The sequence below is a fragment of the Crocuta crocuta genome, unplaced genomic scaffold, assembly GCF_008692635.1.
Source record: "Crocuta crocuta isolate KB4526 unplaced genomic scaffold, BGI_CrCroc_1.0 scaffold95, whole genome shotgun sequence".
Taxonomy (NCBI): domain Eukaryota; kingdom Metazoa; phylum Chordata; class Mammalia; order Carnivora; family Hyaenidae; genus Crocuta; species Crocuta crocuta.
Genome location: NW_027530971.1, coordinates 3,594,753 through 3,616,262, shown reverse-complemented (window position 1 = coordinate 3,616,262; position 21,510 = coordinate 3,594,753). Strand labels below are relative to the sequence as shown.

Sequence of the window (21,510 nt, the reverse complement as noted above, 5' to 3'; positions counted from 1 at the left end):
TTGTAAGCAGTCTCTACATCCAGCATGGGGCTTGAACTTACAACCCCAAGATTCAAGAGTTACATGTTTCACTGACTGAGCCAGCCAGGCACTCCCATGAACTATTTTTTTGGTTGTTAAAGATTGTAGGATTCTAACATTTCTTAAATGAAAGTTTGGATTTTAATGTAGAAAAAATTTTCTTGAAAACTTTTATATTAGAAAAGAAGCATTAAAAAGTCATTTATTTTTGGAAATGTTATGAATCATTCTTGAAAGTTGATTGGCCTGATTTGCTTATGTGTTTGTTTTGGTGAAAGGTGAAAAATGAGATTTCTTTAGTGGCAGAAGGCTTTCTTCCAGAGGACAGAAGTGGCTGCGTTGTTGGCATTCAGGACTTGCTGGATCAGGAGTCTGTGTGTGTGGCCACGGCCTCCGGAGATGTCATACTCTGCAATCTCAGCACATGCCAGGTGAGTGGAATGGTCCAGTGAGGGGGAAATCTCCGGCATCCTCAAGTCACGTGTTTTGTGTCGAAGTTGAAAATATCAGCCATAATATTTAAGCATTTTGCAAATGAGAGCCTTTGCGTTATGTTTTTCTTGACAAAAAGTTGTCGGCTTGGCTGTAGCTGTACTTCAGCTGTATGTTAGCTGGGTTTCTAAAACTCCCTTTTGTCTGCTGATGCAGCTGGAATGTGTTGGGAGTGTGGCCAGTGGCATCTCCGTCATGAGTTGGAGTCCTGACCAAGAGCTGGTGCTTCTTGCAACAGGTAAGCTTGTCCTGGTCTCTTGCTCTGCTTCTCATAAAACGTGACTCGTTAATGTCTTAAAGGCTTAAATTTTGGGGTGCTTATTCAGAAAACTTCTTTGATATAACTGTTTCAATTTTTCGAAATGGGAAACAAAGTCATGAAACTTTGGAAAACTCTGAGGTCCATAGTATAGTTAAAAATGCCAGCAGGGGCGCCTGGGTGTCTCAGTCGGTTTAGCGTCCGACTTCGGCTCAGGTCATGATCTCACGGTTCGTGGGTTCGGGCCCCACATCGGGCTCTGTGCTGACTGCCAGCTCAGCGGCTGGAGCCTCCTTCAGATTCTGTATCTTCCTCTTTCTCTGACCCTCCCTTGCTCATGCTCTCTCTGTGTCTCTCAGAAATAAATTAAAAAAAAAATTTTTTTTAAATGCCAGCAATATTAAATCTATTCCAAAGGAAGAGTTGTTATTAAACATATTCTAAAGACTGCTCTTCCAGCTCTTTCAGGAGCTCTTATAAGCTCTTGAAAACTACTTTTTTCCCATTGAGTCTCTTCATTCCAGATGAGTTTCTGTAAACTGCCCCCCCTGCTGAGGTATTTGAAGAGATAACCTTGGTGCAGTGTTGAAGTTAGTGGAGGGGGGCTGGTGGACTTTTATGTGAGCTTCATAAACAGTAGTGAATGAGCACCAGGTAACTTACCCAGGCAGGCAGAGCTTTTTTTTTTTATTCTCTCTTCAAATAAGAGTCAAAATATTTGGGAGTGAATTGGGTCTTATCTGTTCTCCTCTGAACTCCTCCACTCCAGCTCTGTAGCTTCCAGTGCTATTTATGAAATACACATTTGTTCTGTGAAAACAAAATGATTCTTGTTTGTGTCCACCCAAGGTCAACAGACCCTAATTATGATGACAAAAGACTTTGAGCCAATCATGGAACAGCAGATCCACCAGGATGATTTTGGTGAAAGTGAGTATAGCTTCGTTTTGGGACATTTTGTGACCTGAAGTTCCTCTCAGGTGGGATCATTTTCATAAACCCAAAGAACTACGAAAGGTGAAGTCTCATGCATTAATGTCTGGTAGCCCAGTTCCTTTAGCCTTTTCCAGACCATACAAGGCATTCCTCTGGTGTCTGCAGCTCTGAGAGTTCACGTTGTCAGTAACCTGGGGAATAGAAATCTGCCTAATGTCACCTGCATAGTTGTTACCCAGCCCTCAGGGCTGGGGCTTCAGTGAATGGAACTCTGCTAGCAAAAATAAAGCAAGCATTTTTGGGGTACAGTTTGGGGACAAAAACAAGAGAGGGAGATAGAAGCCTGATTTTTTGTTTCTACTGATTGGACCCGAGTCTCCATTTTAATGGGAACCATCTTGCTAAAATTGTTTTTTGCTAATATGTTTTTCTTAGCTAAGATGTAGCTGGATATAATTTGGGCCTTGAGGCTGTGGGAGTATTGAAAGGGGGAGAGGAGAGGAGATGTTTATGGAGTGTAAGAAGCTCTGGCCAACATGAGGGCACCAGATAGATGGCCCAGTCGAGGAGAGGAATGAGGGAGAAGAAATTTTAACTTTTGCTGATTATTGATCTCATGCCTTCTTGCTCTCCCAACTCCGAGAAGTCATTCAGAAAGTTGCTACTCATTTATTTACTCAAAAATAATTTATTCAGAAATAATATTTGAGTAGGTACTGTGCACACAGAACTGTGTTTGGTGGTGTGGATAATTCAGCTTTTCCTTTAAGGAGTCCCATACTAACATACGCAGGTTTTAGGGTAGCCTGAGGGGAGGAAGGTTGCAGTGGAGAGGGAGGACTTGAGAGAAGGCTGGCTTGAGCTGAGTCTTGGCTGAATTGGTGCTGGGTAGGTGAGAGTTGAGGACAGGGGTGTGGTCTAGGCAAGGAAATTCGTCCATTCCCAAGCATGGATGCTTCATAGACACGTCATGGCTTATTCAGGCAGCCGTGAGTACTGTGTTATTGCTGCTGGCAGGACATGAGTGTGGATTGAAATAAACAGGATAGATTTTGATTAAGTTTGGACAGCTTTTGATGATGCCAGATTTATTGGCTGATTGGTGGAGAAGGAAGAGACTGGGCGCAGGGTGATCAGATAGGAGGTCCTAAAGGAATACCGGTAAGAGATAAGGAAGGTGGGTGTGCGGCCAAAAGAAGGAATGAATTCAGGAAAAATTTGGTTTTCAGCGAGGAGAGGGATACATTTTTAGAATTATCTGACAAATGTCTTTGGAATATGTACACAAGGTTCCCCTCCTGTTCTAGCCAGTTAGAAATAGCAGGTTAGAATGTGAAATAAATGGGTTTGGGGTATGTAAGGTGAGGAGGAAAGAGTTTAGTGGGGCTCCAGTCAGAAGGTCAGGTGATGGGAATATAGATGCCAGTCATTGAGAGGAAAGGTAGGGGAAGTGCTGACTTGTAAGTGGTAGCTGGTGAGTTCTGTTCTGGATGTCTTTAAGGACCATATGGGATCACCATGTGGAGTAGGCAAATAGAAGGGGCTGAAGCTCAGGGGAAGCCAGAGATGTGGATTGGGAGTCAGTGGCATATAGGGAATCTTTACAATCTTGGGAGGAGATAAACTCACTCAGGAGCAGGTATGGTGCTGGAAGAGTCTAGCATCTAGGGTGGAGTTCCTGGACATCCTTTTTGAGGACAGCCACAGAGGGAGTAACCAGCACACCTTTGGATGAGAAAGTGCCCTGGGCTCGACTAATCCCACTGACTTTTTCATAAGAAGCTTAATAATAGAGTGTAAGTCAAGGGAGAGGGGGTCCAAGTTAGGGACTTAGGTCTTAGACAAATATTTGTGAGTATGAAAAAAATCACTCTGGTTGTGGTGAATAGATATTTTTCCTGTAACCCAGGGGTTGACAAACTTGTTCTGTGAAGGGTGGGATAGCAGTTATTTTCAGCTTTGCAGACCACATGACCTCTCTTGCAATTTCTCAACTCTGCTGTTGTAGCATGAAAACAGTTACAGACAATACATAAAAGAATGGGCATGGCTGCGTTTCAATAAAAATTTCTTTGTAAATGTAGATACAGGCTGTAGTTTACTGATCCGTGCTCTCACCCCATCACTTATTGTCTGAATCCGTTGGAAAAGTTCTCTTCATTCCTTGGTCATTTACATCTCTAGAAACTTTCAGATAGAAGCACAGGGGTATGCACCAAGGTGAGCATTGCTGTTCATAGACTGCTGCAAGGTGTGCTATTGTGGTATCCCATGTACCCATGCAGAGCACACAGGAAATGGCCATGCTGACCCTGATATATAGAAGTGATGAAAGCCCTGCTCTTCAGAATCAATGGCAGGAGGGAAGTATTGGGACCTGGATCTGTCTGATGTTTTCAGTGACATGTCAGTAGTACTTACTGAACATGGATGCCTGATCCTACCTCCTGGAACAGAGTGCTGCATTATTTCAGCACTTTATGCAAGAGAAACGTTATGATTTAGAGAGAATCTTAGGCTGGAAGGCGGCACCCTATGTTCTAATTTTGGCTTATGCCACTAGAGGGTCTCATTTTCTGTCTATGTGAGGAGTGAATTCCATAATCTATAGTCCCTACCACTACTGACAGGGAGGTTGGATACGTTTAGTTGACCAAATACTTATAATCAGAATTTGATTCCTAGCTCATGTCTTGAGTTTAATGTTCTTATCCATGGATGTATCTTGTAAATTCTTCATGTTTCATTCATTCTTCTAAAGTGGGAATTGTTGACTATCATCAAGGGAATTTAGAATATATAAGATGACAGTGAAGTGCTTTCCAAAATGAGACCATTTCAAATTCTTCAAAATTCACTGCTGTGTATAATATGAAACATTGGCTTTTCAAATTTTGAGTGCTAGTCAGTTTATTGAGAGGTCTCAGAGGACCCAAGTAATTGCCAGTGAGCTACTTAATGAAGAGTAGCAGTGGAACTGTTTTATTTCATTTCATGTAGCTTACTGGTTGTCTTGCATGTTCTCAACCAATTGCTCTCCAGGCAAGTTTATCACTGTTGGATGGGGCAGGAAGGAGACGCAGTTCCATGGATCAGAAGGTCGGCAAGCGGCCTTTCAGGTGCAAATGGTAAGATTGGTCTGATGGATACAGAACCTTGACTGGGACAGATAGAAGTTTGCCAACTACCAGGAACTCTTAGGTGTCCAGTTAAAGGCTAATAATGGACAGAGCTCTTCTGCTTTAGTAAAATTGAAACCTTAGAGTCCTCGGAATGAGTCATTCTAGAAAGATTCTTTTTCTTTTTTTATTGCCAAGTTGCTTTGTAATTTTTTTCAGTATAGACAATAATTATAACCAATATTCATTTTAAAAAATATATCATCACAGATAGAAATGAAGCATTTTGTGTAGCCCTTCCTGTTACTCTCCCTTTCCTTCCCATAAAGAGCTGCTATCCTGCATTCACTGTTGGTCATTCATATGTATGTTTTTGTATTTTTCCTGCATACATATATTAGATACTTTTTCTGATTTTTCCCTTTGGATGAAACTCTCTGTTTTCCTTTTTTCTGAATACATTTTTTTTTTTTTCTGAATACATTTTGAAGGTAGAACTATTGGAGTTATTGATAATAGATTAAATGTAGGATGAGAAGAACTGAGAATGATTCCAAGATTTGGGCAGAGCAAATAGAAGCATATTACTTATGTCCCATGAAGACATTTCTATGAGCTCCATGGGATAGATCAATAATGTACTGTTTGTCATTTACATTTTTCAACTTTACTGATTGCTGGCCACATTCTCTGTAGCTCCTGTTCTATTTCAACCCTTCACCAGAGGAAGGCGTCTTTGTGTTCTTTGCCAGTTGAGACTGTCTTGTTAGGCTACCTGTGTATTCCCTACAGTGTAGAGTGGCGATGGTGCCGTTCCACTGCACCCTGTCGCTGGGATGTGATCATGGATGCTCAGGTGATCTTTTGTCCCCCAACCTGCACAATTGGCCTCTGTCTTCAAGGCCTTCAGGACTGAGATGTAAGTGGCGCTAGAGACCTTCCTTCTTCCTGCACTGTGGAACACGGAACTCTTCCATGTTTTCATCATTGCTGCTGGCTTTATCGCCTCTGGTTTTCCTCTGCCTACCTTCCTCACCTTTTTAATTTGTTCTGCACTGTTATAAAGCTTATATAGTAATCACATGACCAGAACTCTACCCCCTTACCTTCAGATAAGCAGAACGTTTATTTCCTCACCTTAGTTACCCGGTGGATTCCTCAGCTCATTGTATTTAATATCAGATCTGCAGCTCTTTTCCTCTGTTGCTGTGCCTGGAGGCCACTTTTTTTATGCATGAAGTTGGATTTTCTTTTGGTCTCTTGATGATTTCTGGGTCTGAGAGGCCGTCTAGAAGAGTTCCTGAGAATTCTGTGAAGTTGGTGTTCTAGATAGCTTCAATCTCCTGCAAAAGATTTAACTTTAATAGTCTTGGGCTTGTTTGATTTGGGGCTATTTACGTCCCCCAGTAACATTTGTGTTCCTTCCTCTCTTTAGCATGAGTCGGCTTTGCCCTGGGATGACCATCGACCACAAGTGACCTGGCGTGGTGACGGCCAGTTTTTTGCTGTGAGTGTTGTTTGCCCAGAGACAGGTATGGAAATAAATTGCAGTTAAAGAAAAAAGATTTTATTAAGTTCAGGAAAGCTTTCTTCTTAGGCTTTTAAAAATTATACATATGAGGTGCTGCTTTAGATGTTAAATGAATTTAGAGCTAAGAACTAGAAGAATTCTTCGAGATCATCTGCTCCAGCCTCCTACTTCTGGGTACAAATTCTGAACAAGATTAATCTAATTGGCTTTGTAAAACCATGGCAGTTTTTACTAATAAGATGTTGGAACAGTTCTGACTTGACAACATTTTTTTAAGTGTATTTGTTTCTGTAACTCTACCTGCCACCCAGGAGCTCGGAAGGTGAGAGTATGGAACCGAGAGTTTGCTCTACAGTCCACCAGTGAGCCCGTGGCAGGACTGGGACCGGCTCTGGCTTGGAAGTAAGTGGGAGAAGAAACCTTGTAACTTCTTCCTCAGAGAATTTTTCGGAACGGGGTAGGGGTGGTGACACCTGTTGGGTACAGGTGTTTATGTAACACAAAAGGATATTAACTTTTACTCATTTGGCTGTAGGCCCGTATCTTGCTCTTTTTAGTTTTTCTGAAGACTGAATTCAATTTGAATGGTAGATTTAGAGCTTCCCAGAGGTCATTCCAAGGCCGACACATTTTAGAGCTTATAGGGAGCTCCCGTATGAAGTCATTGTGTATAACAGAAAATGGTGCTTAGAAGGGAAGTCACAGTCTGCAAAGCTGCTGAGGGCAGTGGAGCTTTGGTGAAAATTAGGAAAAGGACTTGCTTCTCTGCACAAGCCACAAGCTCTTACACTGGAGGGTTCTGCTTGCCGAGGAACATGCAGGCTGGATTGGGGCCCAGTAAACTTCGTGCTTAGCGTCTGCCCTGGTTAAAGACAGAAGAAATGTCTCCTCTGTCTCAGTAGCATCTGCTATATGCCAAACCCCTGGGTCTTGGGATTTTTGACATCTTGTTTCCCACCAGTATTTGAGTGACAATTGGATGAGAGAGCAAAGAGGGAAAAGTATTGAAGTTAAAACTATAGATCGCTTCTTAGCCTTTTGGCTAAGATCAAGTGAAGTTAAAACTATAGAGACGAAATAGGAACAAGATGAGGTGATTTAGAATGTTTTCAGTAGATTGAGACGTCTCAAATACCTCTCTGAGCATGGAATAGTTGCTGAAGTCATAGATTGAAGGAGAGATACATTATGTTTTTATGGGATATAATATTTAGAATAGAATAGTTTAAATAATTTATTGGCTGTAGAAAAGGTCACACTGGTGCAGTCTAAATCTGTTAAGTCTTTGTGCACAGATTTGCACAAAGGCGCACTCTTGTCTTGGAGGTGGAGTACCACACTAGTGTGAACTCACCAAGAGACGTGTGGTCTTTAAACCTTCCTTGGGTGGAGATTTTTTGTTGGAAAAATCGTTTCTCTGACTTTCTTCTTATTCTTAGCCAGTTGGCTACACTTTTGGACATTCTAACATTCGGTGTTTGCTTTAAGGCCCTCGGGTAGTTTGATTGCATCTACACAAGAGAAACCTAATCAGCAAGATATTGTGTTTTTTGAGAAAAATGGCCTTCTCCATGGACATTTTACACTTCCCTTCCTCAAAGATGAGGTTAAGGTAAGTGCCTGAATTGTTTCACCATCAAATTTAGGGGACTTTCCTCAGCTGTAGAGGCAGCTGTAAAGGTTTCTATCTAATGTGGGCATGTAAAATAGAAGCTCCAGAGTATAAAGTAATAAAAATAGTGGTTTCTTATAACTGAATTTTTTTTTAAAAGAGACAGTTTTTTTGAAGAATATTTTGGAAAGAAATGGCATTTTTTCTTACTATAGCTAAAACATAGGTAGAAATAGAGATCCTACTTAGTATTGTTTATTTTGACAAAAACATAATGCTTCCAGTTACAAAAGCATAGTGCTTCCAATAATAGATACTTTTCATTGATAACATTTAAACCTTAAGCTGCTTGTGTACCGTTAAGACTTTTACTGGAGCAGAAACACGAAATGGTGATCTTTAATTATGTAAACATAAACATAATTTAAAATTATGTTACATTTATGAGGCGCCTGGCTGGCTCAGTTGGTTAAGCACTTGACTTTGTCTCAGGTCATGATCTCGAGGTTCACAAGATCGAACCCGCTGTCGCACTGTGTGCTGATGGCTTGGAGCCCGGAGACTGCTTTGGATTCTGTGTCTCCCTCTCTCTCTGCCCCTCCCCTACTCCCACTCTGTCTCCCTCTCTCTCTCTCTGTCTCTCACAGAAATAAATAAATGTTAAAAAAAACAAACAAACAATGGAATTATGGTATATTTAAATTAAGAACTTAAGCTAAAGGTTGAGAGAGGAGTTTAATGAACTCCCATTTCCTTCTTACTTTCAACAGATGCTAGCATTTTGCAGAGCTGTTTTCATCCAGTCACCACTTTCTAGCCTTAACGTGCGCGTGCACACACACACACATACAGACACTTTTGTTTCCTGGGGTTTTAATTTTAGAAATTGTATTTTTAATATTCATTTCTAACAGTTAAGAAAGCACTTTTCTTTATATAACTAGAAATCCATGCTCACACCTTACAAAATTAGTAATAATTCCTTAGTAGTATCTAATACCTAGTCCGTATTCAATTTCTGATTGTCTAAGAGTGTTGACTTGCATTTGGTTGTTAAATCTGTCTTTTTTTGGTTGTTAAGTTTCTTAAATTTTTAACCACAATGCATTTTTTTTAAAGTCCCCTTCATATAAAGACCTATTACCTAGATTTATTTACTGATTCTGTAGGTTCATAATTTATTGCTAGGGATCAGCTCAAGTGTTTGGTTTATGAGAGCAGGGAATTCAGCTCTTGTAAAGATTATGAAATATGTACACAGTTAAAGGCCAGTGACAGGTCTTTTTTCCCTACTAGGTAAACGGGCTGTTCTGGAATGCAGATTCCACAGTGCTTGCAGTTTGGCTGGAGGACCTTCAGAGGGAAGAAAATTGCACTCTAAAAACCTATGGTAAGATAGCACTAGTATTTCAGCCTTATGCCACATGAAGTGTAGTTGAAAGTAGGCTGTGGAGTTGCCTTCATCCCTTCTACTTAGTCCTGTAGCAGAATCAGAGATAACTGAGGGGGAGGTGGAATGAGGGAGTGGTTTGGTTTTGATTATTTATGAATTTTAGTCAGGTATCAGTCAGGGTCCTCTAGACATTAGACTCAGGAGACAGGCTGGCAGGTTGGAATACAGTTAAGAGTTGATGTTGCAGGGGCGCCTGGGTGGCTCAATAAGTTGAGTGACCGAATTCCGCTCAGGTCATGATCTCTCAGTTTGTGGGCTCGAGCCCTGCGATGGGCTCTGTGCTGACAGCTCAGAGCCCAAAGTCTGCTTCGGATTCTCTCTCTCCTTCTCTTTCTGCCCCTTCCCCACTTGTGCTTTGTCTCTCTCTGTATCTTAAATGTAAATAAATGTAAAAAAAATTTAAAAAATAAAATAAAATTTGGGAAAAAAAGAAGTTGATGTTGCAGGCTTAAATCCCAAATCTGTAAGAACAGGCATGCCATCTTGAAACTCGGGCAGGTTCTGTGTTACAGTCTAGAGGAGGAATTCCTTCTCTGGGAAACCTGTTTTTGCTCTTAAGGCTATAAACTCTTTGTATGAGAGCTACCCACACTATAGAGGATAATCTTTTGTATTTAAAGTCTATTGATTGTAAAGGGTGATCACATCTACAAAATACCTCCTAGCTACATTTAGACTAGTGTTTGATCAAATGGCTAGATAGCATAGCCTAGCCAAGTTGACATCTAAAATTAACCATCACAAATCATCAGTGCTTTCTCCACATGGATGGTGTTACTGCAGGAAGTTAAGGTGCTAGCCAAAGGAAAACTAGCAGCAAAAGACAAATGGCATTAGATATAAGTAAGAATTGTCTCTGTGCCTTTTTAACAGTAGATCGGATCGTAAATATGTATTTTTCGATGTGTGTGTAATATGTGAAAACATTAGAAAGTAAAGATGAGAAGAAACAAAAGTTATTCCATAATTCTTTTGCTCAGTAATGGGCGCTATTAAACTTTTCTTGTGTTCCAGATTTTATGTGTATATATCGGTATAGCTATGATATCATTTTTGTTAAGTATATAGGCATGATATATCTAGATATCAATATGTAACTTGTTTTTATTAAGTCACAAATACATTTCCATATCACATACCCATTGTCATCATTTTAAATTGCTGTATGGTATTTGTGTCACACCTTTTTAAACCTCATGCTGTTAAGCATTCAAAGTTTTATAATTTTTCATGTCAGCAGCAGTGCACTGAACCTTTTTGTTCACGAAGCTTTTCACTTATTTTTTAAGTGGCTTCCAAACTTTTTAATCAATAGAAATTTTTCTTTAACTGGAATGTTATTTAGAAGCTCATTTAGTTATTCATTCATGACAAACCTTCTCAATGCTGGCTGCTCCTTTAAAAAAAAATTACTATCCATCCCTCATCTCAGAGTTGGATCCAGTGTGTTAGAATGGGGACTATACATCAGTACTTAATTTAAAAAAATAGGGGCATGGGGCACATGAGTGGCTCAGTCAGTTAGTGTCCAATCTTGGCTCATGGCATGATCTCGCAGTTCATGAGTTTGAGCCCCGCATCAGGTTCTGTGCTGACAGCTCAGAGCTGGAGCCTGCTTCAGATTCTGTGTCTCCTTCTCTCTCTGCCTCTCCCAGCTTGTGCTCACTATCAAAAATAAATAAACATTAAAAAAATTAATAAAAAAGCTCCCAGGCGATTGTTAATGTGCAGGCAGGGCTGAGAACCAGTGATTAGCCAGGGTGTCAAGGGCTGGTGCTGTGATATGCTCAAGATAAAAGTGTTGCACAAGGAGTCACATCATCTATCCTCATAGAGCATGAGTATGGGGTCTAACTTAGTAACCCACTGGTAGGTGGAAGTGTTCTAATAGCTTAATTAGAGAACTGTGTTACGTCTGTTATGGTTGCTGGGTTAATTAGGATTAAGCAGGGAGGGGGCGCCTGGGTGGCTCAGTCTGTTAAGCGTTGACTCTTGGTTTCGGCTCAGGTAATGATCACACAGTTCGTGAGTTCCCTGCATCGGGCTCTGCACTGACAGCACAGAGCCTGCCTGGGATTCTCCCTTTCCCTCTCTCTTTTCCCCTCCTCTGCTCTGTCTCTCAGATAAACTTTAAAAAAAAAAAAAAAAAAAATTAGCAGGAAGATGTTTAAAGAAAAGAAATTCCCTAATACCGTTAAGGTTTTCATTTATGTGTTTTCTCTTTAATAAAGGTTGGTTTCGACATGATAGGTCTTTTCCTCCTAGCTTTATTGAGATTTAATTGCCATTATAACATTGTGTAAATTCAAGATGTATACTGCGATGATTTGATATACATATATGTTGTGAAATGTTTACCACAGTAAAGTTGGTACATGCTTCACTTGACATAATTCCCATTTTGGTGGTTGTCAAGGTGAGAACATTTTAAGACCTGCTCTCATAGCAGCTTTCAGGTACACAAGGCAGATTGTTAACTGTAGTCACCATGTTATCTATTAGTTCCCCCAAAGTTACAGGTGAAGGTTTGTGCTCTTTGACCAACATCCCCCCCCCCCATTTCCTCCCCACCCCAGGATTAAGAATTATTCTTTTACCAGATGTTGGAATAATTGCTGATAAAGGATAAATACTGATCTTCTTTGGATAGCTGAATCATGAGTAATGCCAGATAGCCTTGGACATAACCCTGCACGTAAAGCACTTGGAGGAAAATAATAAGCATCTTGAGCCTAAAACAACATAGTGATGGCAACCTAGTGCTCTTGGATTGAGGGTTTTAATATTTTTAATCTAATCGCCAAATTTTCTTCTTTCTAAATCTTTACAAAAAAAACAACTTACTAAAGCAGTGCTGTCCTAGTAACTTTTCTGTCCTCATGAGCCTAAAGTTTGAAAGCAGAGGCAAACTGAGCATGTGTGCTTCTGGCCTTAGTTTATCCCCATGGAAAACTACTTTTTGACAATTATTATTGTTAATATTATGATTTTAATGAAGAGGCTGAGCAGGAAAGGTCATTTGAAAAAGAAAAAGTTGTTCCCCGTCGAGCAGGTGGCGTGAAGTCTGGTCCTCCGGCCTCTGACGGCCTCCCTCTCATCTCCCCCTGCAGTGCAGCTCTGGACTGTTGGGAACTACCACTGGTACCTCAAGCAAAGTCTGCCCTTCAGCTCCTGCGGGAAGAGCAAGCTTGTGTCTCTGATGTGGGACCTGGTGATCCCGTACCGGCTGCACATTCTCTGTCAGGGCTGGCATTACCTCTGCTGTGACTGGCACTGGACGACGGACCGGAGCTCGGGAGATATTTCGAGCGACATGGCGAATGTGGCAGTCATTGATGGAAGTAAGGAGCTGGAAAGCGTGTTCGGGAGCCTGTAGGGGTCCTGAGTCTGTCTGTGCCTGCAGATGTGGTAGTTTGACTGAAGCTGGAGAAGTTTGATTTGTTTGGTGCTTTGGTTGTTCGGTTTAGTTTTTACTTATTTGTTGTTTCGATTGGATGGGAATGTCCCTAGTGGGGGCTCGTATCCTGAGAACCATAATCCATCCTCACCCCTACCCCTGCCCAGCCCAATTCCATCAGTGGTCTTCACGAATTTACTTGCCTGGCCTCTGAAGACATTGAAAATTTTGACTTCAGGTACAGAGGAAGGCAATAGTAGGCTTGTGGCATTGGGTGTGTCAGCCTTAGCTTTTTTGCTCTGACATACATTTACACTGATCCTTGCACCACTCCACTTGGGTTGCTTTGTTATTCGGTGTGATATTTGTTAATTATATAATCTCCAGTATGTTCAGTTCAAGTCACAGACTCTGTGTAGTATGAGGATTGGTTGGTGTATTTTATTTGATGAGGGGGGAGAAAATCGGGGCAAGAAGGAGTCACCCAATAGACAGTGTACTTACTGCTGGTAACGTAAAGGACAACCTGCTTCTGAGACTGTGATGTGCGGTGGTGTACTAATTTTGTTCTGTGTGGCAGTCCTGATGCTGATTTTAAAATCATATGCTCTGTAAAGAGGACTTAATCAGATAGTTCTTATTACTAAAAACATGTAGGGAAGTGTTTTAAGGATTTTGAAGGGACTCATTCCCTTGGTTCATTGGCTTGGTTACAGGCCTGGGTTTCAAGCTAGAGCTCTTGGCTGCCTTGCCCTCATTCACAAATGTTGGACTGCTCTGGGCCTGGAGGTTGCACACTCAGTTTTCCCTGTATATTATGTTTAAGTTTATTTATGATAAAAGCACCAGCCATTTTTAGAAATTGCTGTGTATTGTCTACCACCATTATTAGATAGTGGTGCTGTGTTGTCAGATGCTTATTTTACAAATGACACAGCCAAGTATCTAATCTCATCTTCTCTCCCACATGCAGGCAGAGTATTGGTGACAGTCTTCCGGCAGAGTGTAGTTCCACCTCCCATGTGCACCTACCGACTGCTGCTCCCACACCCTGCGAATCAAGTCATGTTCTTTGTACACCCCCAAAAGAGCAATGACCTCGCAGTCCTAGATGCCAGTAACGAAATTTCTGTGTATAAATGTGGTATGTTCAAAAACTGTTACCAAGGTGTTCTGAACCAAGTTCCTTCTACACAAAAGCAGATTATAATATGGTGTTGCCTTGGTGGTTCCTTGCCATTGTTTTTAAAAATTGTGAAGTTTGTGATTAGTATCATCATTATGATGACGTCTCATTGGCTTGTGGGGTTTGGGATGGGAGGGGGTTTAATCCTACTCTGGCTTATAAAAACAATTCCTTTTGTTGTTGAACTTGAAGGGTTGATTATTTAAGAGTACTATTCAACCCTGGAAGTAGCTTCGTATTTAATGTGTCTTTTAACATGTTTTACAGTTTTCATTGCCTTTTGCACATACTTTCAGTTGATTTCACAGCCTTCCTAGGAGCTGTGTCAGACCTGGGGTTTTTCTCTTCTGTAGTTGAGGGAAGAGAATGCCAGCATGTTTGCAGTTTGCTTGAGCAAGAATGGACAGGGATCTCAGCTCAGGTGTTCTAGCTTCTAATCCTCTTCTCCTTCCATAGTCCCATTGCTGCCACTTCTGGTTGCTTTCTGGATTTTTTTATTTGTGAGTTCAGGATCATGCTGTAAATTAGGCTGGCACATGGTACTGTAGCCTTGTTTACAAATCGTTCTGAATCCTCAGCCTGAAAGGTAGGCAGAGATTTAAGAAAGAGGGTGATGTGGTTATTTCTAGATTGCTTTATTTCCAAAGTAGATTACCTTCTAGAACCCATTAAATGTAGGATCCAATACCCTTAGTATCAGGGAAAATGTGTGTAGTTTACTATGGTAGTATCTGCATTTTTGTTTTCTAGGTGACAGTCCGAGTGTGGACCCTACAGTGAAACTGGGAGCTGTGGGTGGAAATGGATTTAAAGTTTCTCTTGGAACACCTCATCTGGAAAAGAGATACAAGTAGGTTGTTCTTAATTACCTTGGACCTCTGTGAACAACGTATAGTTCTAGATTCAGCTTACTGTTACTCACCTGTGCCTGTTGCTGAGTGGAACAAGTAGATGGAACCCCCGGGCCCCCGTGTTTCAGCCTGGTTGGGGAAGTCAGTTGCCTGTGTATCTGATACCTGTATATCTGAAAGCCATGTGCTGATGAGTGGCAGTGGAGCCAAGCTGCAAGCTGGCTGAGAACCTGTTTCTGCTGACAGCCCTTGGCTCGCCAGGGAAAACCACATGGTAAAGGTGGGGATGAGGCTGATAGGGCCCAGCTGCATAAGCCAGCGTACGCGAGGGTGGTGCATGCTGTTAGCATATGGCGGACTGGATGCTCAGGTCTCTGTCTTTGTCACATCCCTCACTCCAGAACTTCTGGTTGCTATGTTTTGAGTCTCTCAGGTTGGAAATCAGAATGCATTTTCCCATTGAAACAATCGTATAAACGATTAGGTATAACCGAGTACCTCAGGTACACTATAGGCATTGTAAAACCACCCCAAAGCCAGTTATTAATTATAATATCACTTCTGTAGAATCCAGGATTTGATTCTATTCTATTTGATAAGCCCATGTTTTGAATTACTGAACACTGCCTCCTGAGACGATTTATTTATAAGTTAATAGGAATGATAAATGGACTAAAATAAATAGCTGAATTTAATAAATAATATTTTTCTTAAATATATGCAATATGTATGTTGTGGGGGCTGTCTCTATAATGCTTAGTTGTTTTCAAAGAATATTTATGTGGGTTATTTCATTTCACAGAATTGAAACTACTGGAGGGCAGATTTAAGGCAAACTTGGAAGTGTGAGACAATTTATTCTTTTATTGTTTAAAAAAAATTTTTTTTAATGTTTATTTTTGAGAGAGAGACAGAGACAGAACATGAGTGGGGAGGAGCAGAGAAAGAGGGAGACACAGAATCTGAAGCAGGCTCCAGGCTCCGAGCTGTCAACACAAAGCCCAGCACGGGGCTCAAGCTCAGAAACCGAGATCGTGATCTGAGCTGAAGTCAGACACTTAACTGACTGAGCCACCCAGGTGCCCCAGTGTGAGACAATTTAGAATATAATTTCATTTTTAAAGGTTGAGAGGATAGCTAGCTCTAAGTCGTTTAGAAGATTTTGTGAAGGACTTGAATACTTATTCCCTGAAGAAGAGATCAGGTTAGGACCATAGAGAGGGACCAGGAGTGTTGGCTGTGGTGGGCGGAAGCGTATTGGTGGGAACCAGAGGTGGGAAGGCCCCTGTGTGGGGAAGAACACAGTGGAGGTTCTGAGTCCAGGGAGAGCTCGGTGAGTGGGAAGATCAGGGTAGCGACCCAGCGTCTTCGGTACGTGCTGAGGATTTGCCGCTTTAGCTAAAAGGCAGGATAAGTAGCCATTACGAGTTCCTGCCTGAGGTGACAAAAATGTGCTCTCCTCTGATGTATTAATGCTACAGGAAGAAGGTATTAGAGGCCAGAGATACCATCTCCCAGGCTAGTTAGTCGTTTTGATGTGAGATACTTAAAAATAACCCACTCTGTCGAGACTCAGATATCTGTTGGAGCCTGGTTTGAAAGCTAGTAAGTGGTGACCGTGAACAACCTCTGGGGCTTGTTACCTTAGGGCCCGGGGCAGGTAATTTTCTTGTGTAGTCAGTTTCCTGAAGTATTCTCTTCAGTTTAAAGATCTCAGAATAGCACAAATCTAAATAAATGGGAAAATGTTGTTAAGCCAGGCAAACATTATTTGTGGATTTTGTAGTATTTGGCATTACCTCAGGTTTTGTCATTCCAAATAATTAGCTGACTGTAGACAGGGTGGTTCATTCTTTCTTCATTTAGGAAAATCTCAGTGATATTAAAGTTTTATTTATGTCTTGGATATTCTTCAATATTCAAAACAGAATTCAATTTGAGAATGGTGAAGATCAAGAAGTAAACCCATTGAAGCTCAGCCTTCTCACCTGGATTCAGGAAGATGTTTTCCTGGCTGTAAGCCACAGTCACGCCAGCCCACAGTCTGTCATTCACCATCTGACCATGGTACCTTCTGAGACGGATGACGAGCACGGACAGCTCAATATTAGGTATTGCAGCACTTCCCTCTGTACCGTGTGCTACTAAGCACATGGAGTGATGCTTGTGCCTTTTCTGAGTATAGGGATTTTTTTGACTTCTGGTGAGTGAGTTTGAGGGCAGTAGCTTCCTCGTTAAATATCCTTAGAGGGTTAAGTGTAGTTTGTAAGTCATGTCAGAATACAAACCTTAATATGTATTAAGAAGTGGTAAAACATAGGGCAAATACCATTAGATGGGGTAAAACCTTCTGTAAGATGTGATAAATTTTTTAAAATGTTTTTATATATTTTTGAGAGAGAGAGAGAGCTCATGCAAGCAGGGGAGGGGCAGAGAACAAAGGGGACAGGATCCGAAGCAGGCTCTATGCTGGGCCTCAAACTAACCCAACTGTGAGATCACAACCTGAGCTGAAGTTGGACGCCTGATCGACTGAGCCACCCAGTCTCAGTAATTGTATTCATGTACCTCATTTGATGTGGTGACTTTAAAATACTTCTTCTGGCTTTCTCATCTGTCTGTTCTGTTTGGTGCTTGACTGCATTTACTACTAGAAAGCGTCTTTTTTCTTTGCTAAGTTTCACTGCTTCCTGGCCCCTGAGTTTTGCTTTGATTCCAGGCTGCACCTCTGTCATGGAACAGGTTTTATTTAATGGGTGCTGTTTTCTGTAATGCAAGCCTTGTTGTAAGGTAGATGGCGTTGCCTTGACAGCTCTGAGAATCCAGTGTCAAAACGTGGCACATTAAGCATATTGATACTATTGGTATTAATCTTCAGATTCATTTGTAATTTAGGGTCTCCTGGTTAGATTTTGATTCTGAAAACCCTTGTTGCAAGATTAGGAGCCTCTCCTTACGATATACACAAAACATGTTGTAATGTCATTAAATCCTTATCTTTGACTCAGAGTGCTTCATATTTTTAAAAAGCTTTTTATGAATATGTCTGGATCAAGGATATGTTCTAGCTGTATGCAACACTCATAGTTAGCTGGGAGCTTACTTTTTTTTTTGGTCTTATTTATTTATTTATTTTTTACAAATAGTTTATTGTCAGATTAGTTTCCACATAACACTCAGTGCTCANCAAAACCTAACAGCTCACCTAAAGGAACTAGAGGCAGAGCAACAAGAACGCCCTAAACCCAGTAGAAGAAGAGAAATAGTAAAAATTAGAGCAGAAATAAACAACATAGAGACCAAAGAAACAATGGGAGCTTACTTTTAAAAAGCAGAGCAGATGGGAGGGATGCGTGAAGTAGGCAAAAGGGATTAAGAAGAGTATGTGTTGTGATGAGAGCTGGCTGATGGATGGAACTGTTGAATCCCTATGTTGTACACCAGAAACTAATATAATACTGTGCTACCTACATTAGAATTGAAATAAAAACTTAATAAAAATAAACAGTAATAAAAACAAAGCACTTTACATCAAAAACACCCAAATTGTACAAATTTCTGCTTCTCCAAATTTGAAATTCTTTTTTTTTTTTTTAATTTTTATTTATTTTGAGAGAGAGTGCTCACGTTTGTGGGAGAGAAGCAGAGAGACAATCCCAAGGCTCTGCACTGTCAGTGCAGGGGCTTGATCTCATGACTGTGAGATCATGACCTGAGCTGAATTCAAGAGTCAAATAACGTAAGCGACTGAGCCACCCAGGTGCCCCTGAAATTCTTTATCATTAGTTTGTAGAAAGAAAAGCTAGATCATCTCATTTGCTGTGAAGGAAATCAGAAGTCTTTTAAAATATATTTCTGCTGGGGCACCTGAGTGGCTCAGTCGGTTAAGTGTCCAACTTCGGCTCAGGTCACGATCTCACCATTTGTGGGTTCGAGCCCCGCGTTGGGCTCTGTGCTAACAGCTAGCTCAGAGCCTGGAGCCTGCTTCAGATTCTCTGTCTCCCTCTCTCTCTGACCCTCCCCTGATCACACTGTCTCTCTCGCTCGTAAATAAATAAAAACACTTAAAAAATTAAAAAAAAAAAGTTTCTGCTGCTTTGACTTTTATTTCTCAAAAAAAGCTATTGTGTTCATATAAAATATTAATGTCATTAGGGGATATAAAGTTCCTCAGCTTACAGGGCTTAATAGCTGACATTTATCATAGCTTGCATTTTGTAAAAGATACTCTTTTAAGTGCTTTGCCTATAGTAACTCACTTAGTTCTCACATTACCTCTTTGAAGAGTGTGTTATTAGCACCCTTGTTTTACAGCTGAGACCACTGAGGCACTGAGCAGTCAAGTAACTTGCTTGACATCATGCAGCTAGAGCCTGTATCCAGTCCCATTCAGTCTCACTCTGGAATCTGTTCTCTTCAACCAGTCACAGATCATTTATCCTCACAAGATTTGGGGCATTTTGAGTATTTTGTAGATTGGCTGAAAACTCTTTGAATAAATGTTAGCATTGGCAGCATTTGCTTTTATTGTTCTCTTCCACTTCAGTCAAGACATGTCTATTCTCTGTTCATGGACACAGGAAAATACATAATGAAAGTAACAGATTCTCCTCTTCCCTATAATGAAGACCCACAGACTGTCATCAATGAATATGATAGCAATAAGAGATAGTATGCTTGTTTTCCTATAGATTCACTGCTTTTAAGGCAGTATATATTTTAAGGAGACAGAAGTGACACCATGCATGTCCATTGAAGGTGATAAGTTGTATTAAGTTGCTGCCAGCATGGGAGTGATGACCTCACAGTGTAGACACCTAGTTTATTGGCCTTGTGGGAAAACAGTGTCATGTGACAGATAATCTGTGTGGGCCACTGCTTGCAGTATTTATCAGTGTGTGTGTGTGTGTGTGTGTGTGTGTCTGTGATATATATATTATATTGAAATAGGCAGTGCAGCCCAAAGGGAAATTATTTCTTTTTCCATTCTGCAAAATCAGTGAAATGCTACTATTTTTGAGAATCAAGTGGTCTGTTCACACCCCCATTCCCTTGTTTTTACTTTTGTCAGTTCATCTGTGACAGTGGATGGAGTCATAATCGGTCTGTGCTGCAGTTCCAAGACCAAGTCAGTAGCATTGCAGCTGGCTGGTGGCCAAATACTTAAGTACCTTTGGGGTGAGTATCAGAATGTTAGGAAAGCATGTTTATGATAAATGTTTAATTCTTGAGAATGTGTACTTGTGAATTTCTTGTCAGTGCTACATTGACTGTTAGGTCTTTTAACTATCCTGGAAACCCCAAAGCTATAGAGTGGAATTGGCAGGTGTATTCTGCTTCTGTTTTCTCCTGTAGTGGACTGGAGTATTCTATGAGTTTCCAAAATACATTTGGAAAGTGATCCAAATTGCATGTTAAGTGTTTCAGCAAGTATTGATGTGACAGTGGTTTACAGCGAGCACAGCGGCTTGTTATAAACCTCAGCTCCCCTCCTGCAGAGGCACCCTCTCTGGCTGTTGAACCATGGAAGAACCCTAGTGGATTTCCTGTTCAGTTTCCTTATCCATGCACACAGACTGAATTGGCCATGATTGGAGGAGAGGTAAGTGAACACAGGGCATAAAAATTTACTTCTTGGAACAGTGGCCCAGGAACTGATGGCATTAGGTGAAAGTAGATCTGGGTCTCCACTTACTCTCAGGGCAACAGTGAGAAGTTCCTGAGCCTCAGCTTCTTCATCCATGAAATGGGATCAAGAGATTATCTGACATGTAGTAATTAGCTGATTCCTTTCCTAGGAGGTCTGAATTAAAAGATAGGAAAATGCAGTTGGCAGATGTTTATCTCCTGTTGTGTAGATAATTCGGAGTTTTGTTAAATACTGTTCATGGAAAACAGAAAGGTAATCTCGAAAATAGTGTTCAGTGGATTGTCATTCATCAAATATTGGAATGTCTAATTATGGCAGATGATAGGATACAGTGGTTACAGAACAAACCAGCTGACTAATCCTGCTCTTCTGGAATTGGTAATCTATCAGTATAGGTATTGATTATCTCCTCTGATAGATTGAAGGAAATGAACAGGGTGTGGTGGTAGAGAGTATTGAGGTATTTGGGGGCTAATTAGAGGATGGTACCAGAAAGCCTCTCTGACATGAGTTACATCCTGAGATATGAAGGGAAAGAAAGCTCTGTCCCTAGGTAGGGGAGAGTGTTCCAGGGAGAAGGAACTGCATGCACCTTGAACTTGGAAAGAGCCCGGCTTATTCAGGGAACTGAGTGGAAGCAGTGTGGCTAGACCTTTGTGATAGGCTGTAGGAAGGAGTGTGGGTTTGTTTATTTCACAAGGCTTGGAAAATTTTAATCGGGGAGTGGGATGATCTTCACGCTCTGAAAGGTGATTCTGGCTGCCCAGCGGAGAGTAGGTAGGAAAGGGTCGAGAGTGGAAGGACTGTGGGGGAGGAGGTGGTGAGAGGCAGGCGGGGATCTGCTTGAGACACACACGGCAGATGGGAATCCGGGGTGCTGACGGATTGGATAGCGTGCTACTCCGCTTTGCTCTGAGCCGACCACATCTCAGGTGTCTGTATTTAGTCTTGATGATGTGAACTTACAGGTGAAGCCACCGGGCAATAGAACTATGTAATAATA

The 21,510-nt window shown here is 41.2% G+C and overlaps 1 protein-coding gene across 1 annotated transcript in view; it reads left to right on the top strand.

Annotated features, from left to right (window-relative positions):
• ELP1 (elongator acetyltransferase complex subunit 1) overlaps positions 1–21,510 on the top strand; it is a 59,429-nt gene that overhangs the window by 4,731 nt on the left and 33,188 nt on the right. Inside the window, exons 3-16 of the mRNA XM_077769839.1 lie at positions 300–452; positions 670–751; positions 1,622–1,702; positions 4,751–4,836; positions 6,263–6,359; positions 6,670–6,760; positions 7,847–7,970; positions 9,267–9,360; positions 12,534–12,764; positions 13,794–13,964; positions 14,757–14,856; positions 16,786–16,968; positions 19,929–20,035; positions 20,356–20,459. Of these exons, the coding sequence (XP_077625965.1) occupies positions 300–452; positions 670–751; positions 1,622–1,702; positions 4,751–4,836; positions 6,263–6,359; positions 6,670–6,760; positions 7,847–7,970; positions 9,267–9,360; positions 12,534–12,764; positions 13,794–13,964; positions 14,757–14,856; positions 16,786–16,968; positions 19,929–20,035; positions 20,356–20,459 (1,704 nt within the window). The remainder of the gene's footprint in view (positions 1–299; positions 453–669; positions 752–1,621; positions 1,703–4,750; positions 4,837–6,262; positions 6,360–6,669; positions 6,761–7,846; positions 7,971–9,266; positions 9,361–12,533; positions 12,765–13,793; positions 13,965–14,756; positions 14,857–16,785; positions 16,969–19,928; positions 20,036–20,355; positions 20,460–21,510) is intronic.